General features: G+C 42.7%; 2 protein-coding genes across 2 annotated transcripts in view; both read right to left on the bottom strand.

Moving 5' to 3' along the window:
- Positions 1-5,779, bottom strand: part of lrpprc (leucine-rich pentatricopeptide repeat containing) — a 53,911-nt gene extending 48,132 nt beyond the window's left edge. Inside the window, exons 1-11 of the mRNA XM_086180053.1 lie at positions 5,556-5,779; positions 4,664-4,863; positions 4,447-4,569; positions 4,103-4,224; positions 3,522-3,580; positions 3,159-3,245; positions 2,913-3,039; positions 2,627-2,774; positions 2,222-2,376; positions 1,928-2,033; positions 1,644-1,751 (exon numbers count right to left, since the gene is read on the bottom strand). Of these exons, the coding sequence (XP_086036179.1) occupies positions 1,644-1,751; positions 1,928-2,033; positions 2,222-2,376; positions 2,627-2,774; positions 2,913-3,039; positions 3,159-3,245; positions 3,522-3,580; positions 4,103-4,224; positions 4,447-4,569; positions 4,664-4,863; positions 5,556-5,734 (1,414 nt within the window). The 5' untranslated portion in view covers positions 5,735-5,779. The remainder of the gene's footprint in view (positions 1-1,643; positions 1,752-1,927; positions 2,034-2,221; positions 2,377-2,626; positions 2,775-2,912; positions 3,040-3,158; positions 3,246-3,521; positions 3,581-4,102; positions 4,225-4,446; positions 4,570-4,663; positions 4,864-5,555) is intronic.
- A 549-nt stretch (positions 5,780-6,328) lies between these two features.
- znhit2 (zinc finger, HIT-type containing 2) lies at positions 6,329-8,427 on the bottom strand. Its single transcript, XM_086180451.1, has 2 exons — positions 8,365-8,427; positions 6,329-8,136 (listed from the first exon to the last, which is right to left on the bottom strand). The coding sequence occupies exon 2, from the start codon at positions 8,115-8,117 to the stop codon at positions 6,408-6,410; it is 1,710 nt and encodes a 569-aa protein (XP_086036577.1). The 5' UTR covers positions 8,118-8,136; positions 8,365-8,427; the 3' UTR covers positions 6,329-6,407.
- Between the last annotated feature and the right edge of the window lie 5,178 nt (positions 8,428-13,605).

Here is a 13,605-nt window from a genome sequence, read left to right as displayed (position 1 = left end):
CTATTAAGCTGCAACAAATGAGCTATTAAACTGTCTTTAGTGGCAGAAAAGACGAGAAACTTGAAGGCATCAATGGCAGCTTTCCCTGGTGCTGGACAAACAGCCGCTGAAAGTAAAGAGCTCATTGAGCTCAGGGGTTCATTTTTGCAGCGCAGAAGGAGCAGTAATTTGCTCAGATACGTGTACACTCTCCTGACATACGTACTTCACCCACAAAGCCAACGTTTTATTATTTTCTCCAGAAATATCAGCCGTTCTTTACACTGCTACTAAAATGTACTCTGCAGGTTCATTTTGTGTGACAAAGACAGAGATACAAAAAAGACGTCCTCAAAATATCCTTCAAAAAGTGTCTGAGTCAAACGGAGGCTACGTCTACACAATATTCTGTCTGCCCAGGTTCTCATTCCTCGCATCAGAAGACCTGGTGGTCAGCAGGTGTGGAAGGTATCTACACAGGTCAGGCCCACGCAGGCGAATATGGACTGAAAAACAAGTTGAACTGATGAAGGATTTGAGGAAAACCACTGAAGTGAAATGACTTCTCAACCTTCTGCCTCAGACCTGGAAGTGAAGTTGTACATGAACACCACCACCACCACCTGCTCATCAGCTGCCTGCCTTCAATTAAAAAAAAAAAGAAAAAAAGAAAGAAAGAAAAAAAGAAATCTTATCACTCAGGAAATGTCCTGAAGACACGAGTCCAAAACCTTTAGAAGGAGAAAGCGGAATAAAAAACTATGACAATCATGTCTGGACACACTTTCTGAAAGTCAGAGAGTCCTTTCGGGCCACAGCTCATCTGTTGAGAGAGGCTGGTCTGGGAAGTTGGGACCTTCTGCTAAAACTTTGCGATTTATTCATGGGGCTCTCAGGAGAAACCTGTTTGTGTGTTTTTGAGTAAGTGTGTATGTATGTGTTTGTTTCATCTCTTCTCGCTCAAACGCTCTCACGCAGGGATCAGACCTCTCTGCCCTTGACTGGCCCAGCTCAGTGAAATTTCTCCCAGTTGGGCATTAATATTTGACGGAAACTCTCCTTTAAAAGCTCTTTCTAGTACAAAACTGTGGAAGTCGCAATCCCCTCTACGCTGCGCACCCCCCCCCCCCAAAAAAGTGCTCATGAACTGCTAATATCATGCACAACATTACAAAAAAGAAAGAACGATGCCTTTCAGAAAGGATGCAAGACAGCTTTCCCTCCTCAAAGCTCATGGCTAGTAGTAGCTCAATAGCATTAGTCTACAGTGAAGCTAAAGAATGGAAGTATTACACGTTTTATAACAAGTCTCATCGTACACCCGTTATCAGGATCTCTCACAAATCCATTGAGAGAATTTCTTTAAAATTTGCCACACTGGGACTCAAGTATGAAGTGACAAGGTTGGTTTTTTTTGGCAACCAATAGTTCGAAGTCAATGTCATGAAACGCATGAAATCTCAGGAATGCCTTGTGAGCATCTCTTCGATATACAGTACGGTCTTCCACTGGGACTTCAGGATGAATTGGAATAATGTGAACAGTCAAAGGCCACTCCCATCGTAAAAACAAACAACCACAACGCAATATTTCTAGGTCTTCCTTGCTCTAAGACCGCATATGTCTGGCCAGTATCCAGCTGTTTGGCGTGTGTGTGCATGTACCATTTAAGTTGTTCTCATTTTTATGATGAATCAGGAGCGGCAGGAAGAAGTGCGGTCTTAGGGGTGAGCCTTGCTCTTTCATCTTCTTCATCAGCTCTAAAGATAAATCTGCAAACAAAACACCGGAAAAAAAAAAAACCCGACCGTTATACATGTAGTTCAGATCCCTTTTCTACCACTGCAGAGATTTGATATCACATGCAGCTTAAAATCGTCATCACATCCCACCGTGTGTAAAGAGAAATAATGAATTAAGACATGCTGATGTCAAGTGTGAGCTGTACCTGTGTTCTTGGCCTCCAGAGCGCAGAACAAAGAGAAGGCGAGGGGTGCAGAGTGTTTCCCTGACTTCAGCAGCTCGTCGCAGAAGTAAATGATCTTCTCTACTGGCTGCAGCACACACACACACACACACACACACACACACACACACACACAAACAAAAATACATATATATTATATATATACACTAAAACTAATACTTAATGTAAACCAATGAGTGTTAGCGAACAGAAAAATCCTGCCGTGAAACTTTAAAAACTTCATTACAATCAGAGAAAATGAAAGTAAAACTGTACCAGGTTCATGTTGACGCAGTGTCGTAGGAAGAAGTTGCCGAGGTTGGACTCTGAGCGTACAATATTCGAATTGGCCATGGTTAAAGTGTTCATGATGGCGAAAGCTGAGTCTTCCTTGCCTGCAGTTATCAGCGTCAGACTGAAGTTCATCACATCTGGAAGGTGTGACAAACACAGATGTGGCTCTCATAAATGCTGAGTTGTTAGTATCAAACTCTTCAACCTTCACCAGTATAACATCAGCCTTACCTGATATTTAGCAAACCCCTAAACTCACTGATCACAAAGCAAAGTCCAATCTTTCAACCAGCCTCTTTTTTTTTTTTTAAACCAAACAAAAGTGCCCGAGTTCTGTGTAACTTCTGAATACTGCATCGCTGTGGTGGCGAAAGCGTGCGTTTGTACCTGAAATGTGACTAGTCTCAGCGGGCCTCAGGTGCTGCAACATATGTGGGACATGCTCCTCATGTCCAGACTTGGCCAGCGTAAAGATGACCGTCATTAGGTCTCTTTTCGTCAGATGGCAGTTGACACTCACTGCTTCCTCCAGAGTCTGATAGAGGGAGGAAGAGTAGTCGGTGAGGAAGAGGAGGGATGGGATGAAGCTGGCAAAAGATGGGTTGGAATGAAAGGTGATACGATGTGTACTGGCATCTCCAGGCCTCCACAACCACCTGAAGAACACACACACCTGTTTCAGGCTGTCCAGGTCTCCCCTCTCAGCGTAGGCCTTAAGCAGAGTTACATAAGTGTCAGGACCTGGTTTGATGCCTGCTCCTTCCATCACCAACAGGATGTTCTTAGCGCTCTGGATGTCACTATTTGGTGAAAATGTTAAAAAAAAATGAATTTCTAGAACTTTTTTTTTTCTTCCAAAGGATATTCATGCAATAACGTCACATGCCACGGGTGGACAAAAGAAAGTAGTGGTGCTCACCCTGCACGGGCATGTCCCAACAGCAGCGAGTTGAAAACAGCTTCATTGATGGGGAGATTATTGTCCTTCATCAAACCCAAGATGGTGCTGGAAACAAAAAATATCACAAAGGGTTTAACAAAAAAAAAAAAAAAAGGATGACGCAAAAGAATGTGCGTTTAGAAAACTATCGGAAGGAAGTGATGCAATACATCTAAAATTCTTGTTTTAAGAGAACAAGCACATCACAACACTTAAGAAATTCACTTCTGAGTAAGAAACAAAGCTATTTAATAAAACACTTAAGAGCAGAGGGATCCTCCTACAAGAGCATGAACATGTTTCTTTGCTGATGAAGGGACACAAAACACCAAGTTGGCTCACCTGGCCCCGTTGATGTCTCCATCCAGGCAGTAGGCTGTTACGAGCCTCTGGTAGGTAACCTGAGAACACAACGTACCAAAGTGCTTTAAATCAGTGGGGGTCTCATCCAAACAACAATGTTAGGAATTCTTAAGCAGGATAATCTTAAAAAAAACAATTTTTAAAATAAATTCAGGGAGGAAAAAGTTCAAAAAGTCCCTTTAATTGCAGCAACAATCAAATAATTGTCGTGCCTATTTCTACTCACGGTGTCAACTAGCATCCAGTGTGTAAACTGCATTTGATATGTTTTAAGATTTAAACTATTCTTGCATGTTTAGGCAAAAAACAATTTTATTTTCATGTGGCAGAGCTTTGAAGGAAAATTCTGACATTCACTCACACTCTGGTGTACACACAAACAGACAAAATGGCACAAGAGCAACTGTGAGATGGAAATGAAGCTTTGACAGCTCAAAGACTCCATTTCCCACAAGGCCAATGGGCACTAAGAACAGAGGCAAAAGCACAGTTCCATGCTCAGGGAGAAAGTGCTCGCTCGCAGGGCACCAAGAGATGCACATGAACCGTGATGTACTTACCTCGTCAGGCTGGATGTTGGCTGCATCCAGTTCAGCCAGGAACTCAATGGGAGAGAACCTAAACTCGTTCTGCAGGTAAACCTTCAGCAAGGCATTGTAATGGGTGATTTCATATTGCACACCTGGGGATGACAATGTGCAAATTTAGAGAACCTGCAGAAAAAAACGTTATGATTTCAAAAGCATATAAAGTAACTTCTGGAAACCAGGTAACACATCCATAGTTCAGTCCAAGTACCGAACCGTGCACAGCTGAGAAATGCCACATCCATCTTGCTCACACATTCTGATCACGGTTTGAGGTGGCAAATGTGTTAGTTGTTCACATCAGTGTGATCTCTTACCCAACTTCTTTAGCTCCGCCCAGAAATATTGAGCCAAATCATTGCGCTCCTTAAGGGTCTCCTCTGGCAGCAGGGAGCCGCAGCTATGCAGCAGCAGCAAGGCCTGTCTACTGCTGGGTTGACCTGTAAACACAGCAGCAGAAGGCAAGGATAGAGCAAAAAGATAAATTGATGATTCCAGTAACAGGGAATTCTCAGTTCACTACATGATGCTTACCAAACTGTTGGATATTCTTGAAGATGCGGAACAGCATGTTCTTGGTAACACGACCTGTCCTATTTAGAGCGCTGTCAAACTTGGCCATGGACCAGTCATATGTTTTAGACTGTACCTGCTGCAAACTGTCATTCTCGTTCGATTGCACTGTGGCAAAAGAGTAGTTCTGCACACATCCCGCCGTATAGGGCCACACTCGACTGAGGAAGACACAGTCACAACAGTTAGAAAAGCAGGGAACAGATGGACTGGATGAATGGAGTAAGAGGGGAGAGAATGTAAAAGACCTGGGTAGTGTGATCATTCAACAAGGGGGAGGATCGAGGGGGCAGTCACCTCTTTACATGAGTGAAGAAGCACATGCAAACGCAGCTCTTATGTATTAGCACAGGAAGTGCAGACTATCCAATGAATCCATATTCCAGTACTTGAGCAACACATGTCCTAGCTTCTCTGGGTGCTACACCAGGTCCTAGACTCTAGTTTGTCAAGAGCTGTGACTTTGAGAGTAAATCAGAGCTGAGGCCAATTTCCATTTTCTTCTTTCATAACTTCCAACAATAACATACCTGGTTACATTATACAATGCATTAAGATTAAATAGCAAGGCATTACAATATTCTTCATGAAGCATTTCACACTGCTGGCTAATCTATTATAAAGAACAACGTTAGCTCGATGCGACCAGTGTATATAAAAAAGGGCCTGATCGCTTTCACTTAGGCGATGTAATTTGTTAGAAAATCACTGTTAACTGATGTCATACAAGATGAAAAAACTGGATTTATAGTGAGGGAGATACATGTGCTGTTTGTCATTGAGCCTCAATGACACGCCTGGCTCACGCTCACGCGTGGTCCGTAGCTGCACCGGCTACCGGGATGCGTCCTACCTGACTGGGTTTTTAGAGGAGGTGAAGATCAACCGGGAACAAATTCCGGTCACCCCGCCGCCGAGAGCTCCGCTGTACAGACGACGGAGCGGCGGCCCGCTTCTGTTAGATCCTCTGACATGAACCAGGCCCGAAGGCAAACAGTTTACGAAACGGACAGATCTCAAGAGCGCAGCCATGTTGTGCGTCGTAACTGTGGAAGGACATCCGTAACACGTGACGGGTCAACGTAAAGTAACGCGAGAGTTCCTCTCAGACAGTTTGACCTTGTTAAATTGTCTCGTAAGCCCACATACATAAATAGAAAAAAACTATAACCGATTTTAATTTCATCTGTAATGCCAGTATAATTTACTTATACAAAATTCAAATAATAACCCTTTTTTTTTTTCCTCAAACGTAACAAATTTCACGACTGAACTCTTGGCATTGTAAGCAAAAGTCCAAGTAATACCAGTATTACACGAGTCCCAAAAGATAAGGAATTAAAGACCAACACCTTTTCAATTTTATTCATACTCTTCATTTATTCAAATGTATCCCACACAAGGTAATGTAATTAAAATGTGTGAAGGTGACTTATTTACTGTACCAAATGGAAAATTTCAAGAAACTTGGACTTATGCTGTCCGATGTCTGCCAACTACATGTATGTTTACATTCCTATTTGTAACTTGTCTACATGTACCAGTTTAAGCTCTTCTTTTTCTGATGTGTAATGAGGAACTATTAACGGAAACATGGACTGATGTTTTCTAAAATAATACCATGAAGGAGAAGATCATTTAGGTTTTAATATATTTTTATTAGATCATGAACTTTTTAAAAAAGCCATACAAACAAGAAAGACTGTTATCTCAGTTCTTGAATCAGTTTAATATTCTCTTTCTTCTTCCCCTTCTTTACGCTCTCCTCAACTACAGTCTTTATTTTATCCATGCTGGTTCTTGCACTCTGTCTTCTGCTGTGCTCGTCCCACAGCTGGATTGCAAGTGTACGTGTTTGGTGAGAATTATCCAGCACCCAGGCTTGGAAGAATTCACATTTCTTGCTTGCCAGGAAGTATTTCTGTCTCTTTTGGCCTTCCTGTCCTTCTTTAGGAAGCGCTGCTCTGGCTCGGGTCAGCGCTGAGCGGATATGACTCAAGGCTGCTAGGCAGTACCCTGTAGCATCTTTTCTGTCTCTGCCGGTCATGATGTGAGCCACAGCTTCAGTGGCCCTGGCTGAGGCTTCGGGATCGTCTTTGTCAAAGTAGCCTCCTCCTAAAATGAAAGTTTCTCCACCGTCTAAGGCCTCTTGGATGGAGTTGAAAACCCTTCCTGAGTTTAGAGCTTCAGATAATGCAAGAATCATGTCACAGAACTCAAACAATAGTGAGTTAGTGTCTCCATTCAACAGGCATAAGGTGAACGTATAGCAGTAAAGTGCATTGACCAAACTGTAGCATATCAGTGGAGATGGGTTTGTGCATAAGGAACTCAATTTTGGAATTTTTGCAGAAATCACAGGCACACCTGAAACTGTGAGTCCCTCATCTTTTCTTTTATCCTTTTTATTTTTGCCTTTCATCTTTCCCACTTTTGTGGCCTGATCCTGAACCACTTCATCAGATATCTCAGTTTGATTATCAACGCCCTGTGCAGCTTTTTCCTGTCTCCTCACCTCTTGTTCCAGCACCTCCACCAACACTCCCCCTACCTTCTCATGTTCTTCCCACCACGGTTCCCACAGGGGGACCAGCCCAGCCAGAGCTCCACCCTTCAACAGACTCACAAACTTCTCTTTCTCTTTGCTGTCCAAAAGATCCCACAGCTCCTCTTCTGAAAGTTTGTCAATATCAAGCCCTGCGAGACGGGATGCCAAGTCCACACTACCAGCATCCTCGGCCAGCGGCTCCTCATTGCTATCCTGTCTGCTTCCAAGCTCTTCCAGTTGTCTCAGGATAGCTTCAATCTTTGAGGAGCTCCCTTCTCCAGCCTGCTGAAACTCTGCTAATCTGGACAGTAGCTCTACAACCTGCACTCGCTCCTCTGCACCCCCATCCTCTCCTTCTTCAGTATCTTGAATAATACCTGCTTCTCTCAGCACACTTTCCATTCCTCCTTTTGCCATTTGTGCCTTTTGGTTGAGTCCTATGAGAATCTCCTGCATTTTCCTCCTCCCCTCAGTCTCAGTTTTTCCTATATCCTTCAACTCTCGAAGAACAGATTCTTTGTAAAACTCCTCAGAGCACACAGAGTGATCCTGGCTCTGATAGCAAGCCAAGCCACAGTAGTGCAGGTTGCATCGAGGACACGTGTAGCAGGCGGGTTTGTGTTTACACAACATGCAGACTGCACTCCTCCTGGGGGTCTCATCACCAGTAGCCTGGTCCTCCGTTGTCTTCGCTGGGGTGAGAAACTCCTCTTGACTAGAAGCTGCTTCTCTAGCAGGCAGCAGAATCCCATCTCTGGGGACTGCGCCTCCAGGCTCTTGGTCAGTCTCCCACTCCTCTTTAGGACCGATATCTGTCAGAAGGCTCCTCACAGACGGAGGAAGGCGCCGTCTAATTAACGGGTCCATGTGGCTTCAGCACGGAGCTCTAGAAAAGGAAGAAAAAGGTGCTTATCACAAGTTGGGACCAGGTACCCGAAGAACGGAGATGTACGCTAGCGTTAAAGGAGCTAGCGATGCTAACTACACACTGTAATATTGAATCCATCATCAACTGTAAAAACAATCTAAATAATCAATAGTGTTTTTTTGTGGAGAACGTTCAATACAGCAATCCATTTTTATCTTCATACTGTACTGAAAAGTTTGTACTCACATTCCAGTACTTGCAGTAACGTTCTACATGTGTTATTTCCGTGTCGGAGTTTGATGACGCGTCTTTAAAGCGACAGTGTTCTTTTTTTTCCCCAAATACTACCCTTAAACCATTTTGAAATGGCTAAATAAGTAGGTTTAATACACACTTTACAAAGGAAATTTATTGTTTTTGTGTTTTTAAAAAAATACTGATTAAATGATGGAATTGAAATACTGAATCAAACATTCAATATTTTGTAATGCTAAATAAGTAAAAGAAAAATAATTTAAAAAGATAATAAATTTGATGACAATTTTTTTTTTTTTGCATTGATCAGCATGAGTTAAAAAAAAAACCTCCAATCCACATCAATTAACTCTTTTAAATCCAGGTGTCTCTTGTAAAAAACATGGAAATCCTTTTATATTCAAAAAGCAATAAATAGTCATAGACCGTTATGTTAACTGCTGAACTCTTGAGGAAAAACAATATATTTCATGCTCCATGATGCTCACTTTCATATCATTTGTAATGACATTTCCAAAACCAATATATATATGTTATATATATATATAACAGATATATATATATATATATATATATATATATATATATATAAATATATATATATATATATATATATATATATATATATATATATATATATATATATATATATATATATACATATAAACGTGTGTGTGTGTGTGTGTGTGTGTGTGTGTGTGTGTGTGTGTGTGTGTGTGTTCTTACAAAATGAATGGCTATGGCCTCAAATTTCTGGCTATCAAGCTTGTGGAGTTGTAGTGTGTTATAGGCAGGATCAGGTGGGTCAGAGGTTCGCACTGTTGCCTCAGAGTTGCCCCCTGACTCAGCCAGACACCTTGAGGGGGTCAAGTTCTTCGGTTGAAGACATGCAGAAGACAAATTTCATCGAAAACTGTACATTTAGAGTAAATACTCCCTTCTTCCTACCAGAATGAGTCACTAGCTAGCAGAGAACCAGTTTAGCGGTATTTATTGTAGACAGCAGGTAGATGAGATGAAGGGTTTACAAGTGTGGGGAGATGTTGAGATGTAGAGCAGGAGCAGATGGTCCAGAGGAGAAAACAGGAGAATACATGTTAGGTAATACAAGCAAAGCTATTACATGAAGTCAGGACTGCAGGAAGCAACACCACTGATGATTAGTGGCAGCTGATAGTGCCCCCCCACCACCACCACCAACACCACCACCCCACCTTCCCCCGTGGCTGCAGCCTTGGAGGCGAGGGTGGAGGGTGTGACAATCCAAACATCTGTGCATGTCTCACTCTGACTTACTGTCTCTCATCTCACTTGCTGTCAATCTGTTTGTCTATGCATGTCTGTCTAGTTGTGTGCGTCTCTGGCTGTGCCGTGTGTCTACATCTCCCATGGGGCTGTTTGCTATGAGGTGATTGTCTCCTGCAGGGAGTCAAGCATGGTAAAGGTCACGCAGGTGGGGAGTTGTCAGATGGCCGTGCACCCCTTACTGGGCCAAAGGGCTCCCGTGCCGCCTGACAGAGCCTCTGGGGAAAGAGGGAGGAAGAGGGGGTCTAAGGTTGACGTGTGCCATGCTGTCTTGGCCCCGCCCCTAGCTGCTGTGCCAGCAGTCCTGGGTAGGGTGCTGCCTCCTCGTGTTTCCTGTCATCTTCCCAGGCATGTCCTGTGACATCTCAGTACCTCCAACACTGGATCCACTTTCTGACTGTTACACTGATGATAGTCATACACAATTTGTTACAAATGAACAAATGTAATAGCTCTGCCTTCTTTGGATGATTCTTTGAGAAGTTTTCTGCATTATGAGCCTTTTACCACAAGTTTTGGGGGTTAATGTATGACTTAGTTGACAGAATGGATACAGACGGGAAGTTGAGTTTAAAACATGTATCACCTTTGTCTGGATCTTTTTTTACCATGGAGTCACTGTTAGGTCCCATGAGGGTACACGCAATTTCGGCTTAACCCAGGGGGCCTAAACTTTTCAGCACAAGACCCCCACAAGAAAGGTGCCATGGACTTGTGTGTCCCTGAAGGCCGTTGAATTGTACAAACTACTCTCACATGCAGTAATAGGCTACTCCAAAGACAGGCTGAATTTTAACTGATTTGAAAATAAATATCTATTTTTATAGCAGTTATGATACTGTCTATCTTTAGAAATATTTAAAGAATTTTCACATCAGGCCCACCACAACCCCAACCTGATCTGTAATCCCCTGGTTTAACCATCAAAGAATATCTTCTTTCTTCACCAATAACACAGATTGGCCCTCACAAAGATAGGACACAAACACACACACGCACGCACGCACGCAGGCACGCACACGCACACACACACACACACACACACACACACACACACACACACACACACACACACACACACACACACAGTGATACTGCTAAGTAGACAGCCCCAGTCATGCCAAGGCTGCAGATGCCCAAAAGGCAGAGCCTGTTCCCAGTCACCTGTCAGCTGGTGATGAACAGAGGGCGTGTGTGTGTGTGTGTGTGTGTGTGTGTGTGTGTGTGTGTGTTTTGTGTGCGTGTGTGTTTCCTATCTTTGTGAGGGTGAAGGTAGTGTAGCAATTGAATAAAAGACACCTTTATTTGGAATTAAATTGTTCAGTAGATTTGGCACGTTTACAACACAATATAGTTTAACATAGGTCTTGCACTTTTTAATGCAGAAATGTGACTTTACGCATTAAAGGTGTCAGTGCTGCAGTGAGTGAGGTCAGTGAACAAATGTGTGAAAATGAAGCCAGTGTTGGTGTGTATCAAAGTTAGCTCATCTGAATCTGGACATAGCAACAACAATCCTCACCCTCTCTTCACTCCATATATCCTTTTTCATGAATGAACCCATGAATGTAAGCTCAGCTCCCCCAGCATGAAAGCATCAATGCACTCATTTAATAATTCATCTCCAGGATCTATTATTTACCTATTTTCTTCTCTTCACAGGAAGGCATCGCTGTGCCTGTGCGACCCCTGCCTCATCCTCCCTTTAACTGACAACCTTTGTCAGGTCACTCAATCCATATAAACAAATCATGGTTTCCTGTGTTCTTCCTTGATCTGCCTGGACCGGTAGATCTTTTTTAGTGAGTGTGAGTCGTGTGTGTGTGTGTGTGTGTGTGTGTGTCTGCTGGGTGCAGAGCAGCATGTGATGTGCTAAAACACAGGTAGATGGAGCAGTAGCCTCTCAGTGACCTAAAGCAGCTGTTGACAACAGTGACAGTAGAAACAAGCAGGAAGAAGAGAGGAACCTCCACAGCACTCTCGAAGTCAACTTTTTCACCTGCTCTGTGCACCCAGCCAGGTACCAAATAGGGGGTCTAGTATTTCAGCAGCAGCTTACACCATCAGTTTCATGTACCATTGCAGTTTTCTACACAAGCATTTTCATGGACTGTTTTTTTTTTAACATCCTGATTTCAGACTTAATGCAGCCATAAATTTCTCTTCCCGTTTCCTTTTTTTTTCTCTGACTCACAGCTTGTCATAATGTGTGATTACAGTTCAAAGCTATTGTGATCAAATTGCGCGATCAAGTTTTTCTCTCTTAATTCAAATATTTGCAGCTCTTGGCTGTATTCTTCTAGCCCACTTTTGAGTTCATTGAAGCACATTTTGATCTCAGCATTAAAGTCTTCATGAAGTCATCGTTGATTTCAGGGTATTGCATTGGAAATAGAATAACGTCTACACATTAAGACTGGTTCTCTCCCAGCCTCAGGATATGTACTGATTCAACAATAACCATTTTAATAATCAGAATATATTCAGAAAGCTCCCCAGATAAAATCAAGTTTACAAAAAAAAAATCACAATACCAATATTATTTTGGTGATTTATATTTTTTACACCCATAATCATAAACAACAGATATGATGAGTGATCAAGACACAGGGTAAATACTGACCAAAATATATGAAAATAATGTGTTTGCAAACTGTGGGAAACTGTTTTATGGCACAAAAGAGAAGCTACTGTTTGTACCAACTTAAAGCTTGTAGAGTTTTTGCAATAAATTATACGAAAAAATACAAGTACTTGCGACATGTTATAGAAATAGAGTTGATAGATATACTGCAACACAGCTATTAAACATTTTCATTCACTTAGCAGTTATCTGTGTTTCTACTTTTGTTCATAACAAGCCAGACCTCTTTGATTTTTCTCATGCCGGCTTCCTGTGAGACATCCGTTCTCTCTGCGCTTCTCCATCACTGCATTCCCGCAGGAGCAAACCTGAGACTGGCTGTATATCTGTGTATCACCCACCTCCTGCTGTCTAACCTCCAGCCACGCCTCTCTCCATCCCCACGAGAGGGAGCAGCCGATCAAGAAAAGGGGAGGGATGGTGGAAGGAGAGAAAGGAGCCAAAGAGAGAGACGTGTGTCTGTGTCCCAAAGGATTGCTCTCTGTCTGTCTAAATCAGGAAGTGAGAATGTGATGGCAGGAGAGAGCGAGCAGAGACATCTCTTCAGTGTCTGTGTGTGCTGCTTTGTGTGTTTGCGTGGACCTTGTTGAACTGAGGTGTCATATATGTGAAGATCACAGCTTCACGCTAGTGGCAACCAGGGATGACGCTCTAAATCACTGAAATGCCAGAGACAACTGTGCCGTGATATGTTGTGTGTGTGTGTGTGTGTGTGTGTGTGTGTGTGTGTGTGTGTGTGTGTGTGTGTGTACCTTTTGGGATCTCTGATGGAAATTAAATCCACTTTTACAGTCTAAAAGAAAGTGCTAATGTTATTGAGTATGTCACCTTGCGAAAGAAGAAAAAAATAAAAAGAAGTGTCTCGTCAAAATCCTCACACTAGATGTTATATGATGCAATGCAGCCACACACACACACACACACACACACACACACACACAAATGCACCTAACGACATTCCGATCTCTCCCTCATTTTCTCTGTGGATGAATAATTAGGTAGACACAGAGCTGTCTCTCTGTTTCCCCTCACACACACACACAGATACATGAATGTAGGCCAGCTCACTGTCGGCTTCACTTCCCTCAACAACACACTAGCCGTTGTCTCCTCTTGTTTATCAACCTCCATCTATCTCTTGTTACCTCTATCTATCTTTAACTTTCTCTTACATGAGGTGTGAGTCATGAGGAAATGTCTTGGAGATCAACATGGAAACTGTTCCTGGGATCAGGCAGACACACGCGCAGGCGTGTACATTCTCTCTCTCTCTCTCTCTCTCT

Source organism: Aulostomus chinensis, chromosome 16 (assembly GCF_037954235.1).
Source record: "Aulostomus chinensis isolate RoL2024-O1b breed Wild chromosome 16, RoL_Achi_v1.0, whole genome shotgun sequence".
NCBI classification, from domain to species: Eukaryota; Metazoa; Chordata; class Actinopteri; order Syngnathiformes; family Aulostomidae; genus Aulostomus; species Aulostomus chinensis.
This window is presented reverse-complemented; position numbering and strand designations above follow the sequence as displayed.

Excerpts from the sequence above, each read along its gene's own strand:
- znhit2 (XM_086180451.1), bottom strand. The coding sequence starts at position 8,117 with ATGGACCCGTTAATTAGACGGCGCCTTCCTCCGTCTGTGAGGAGCCTT.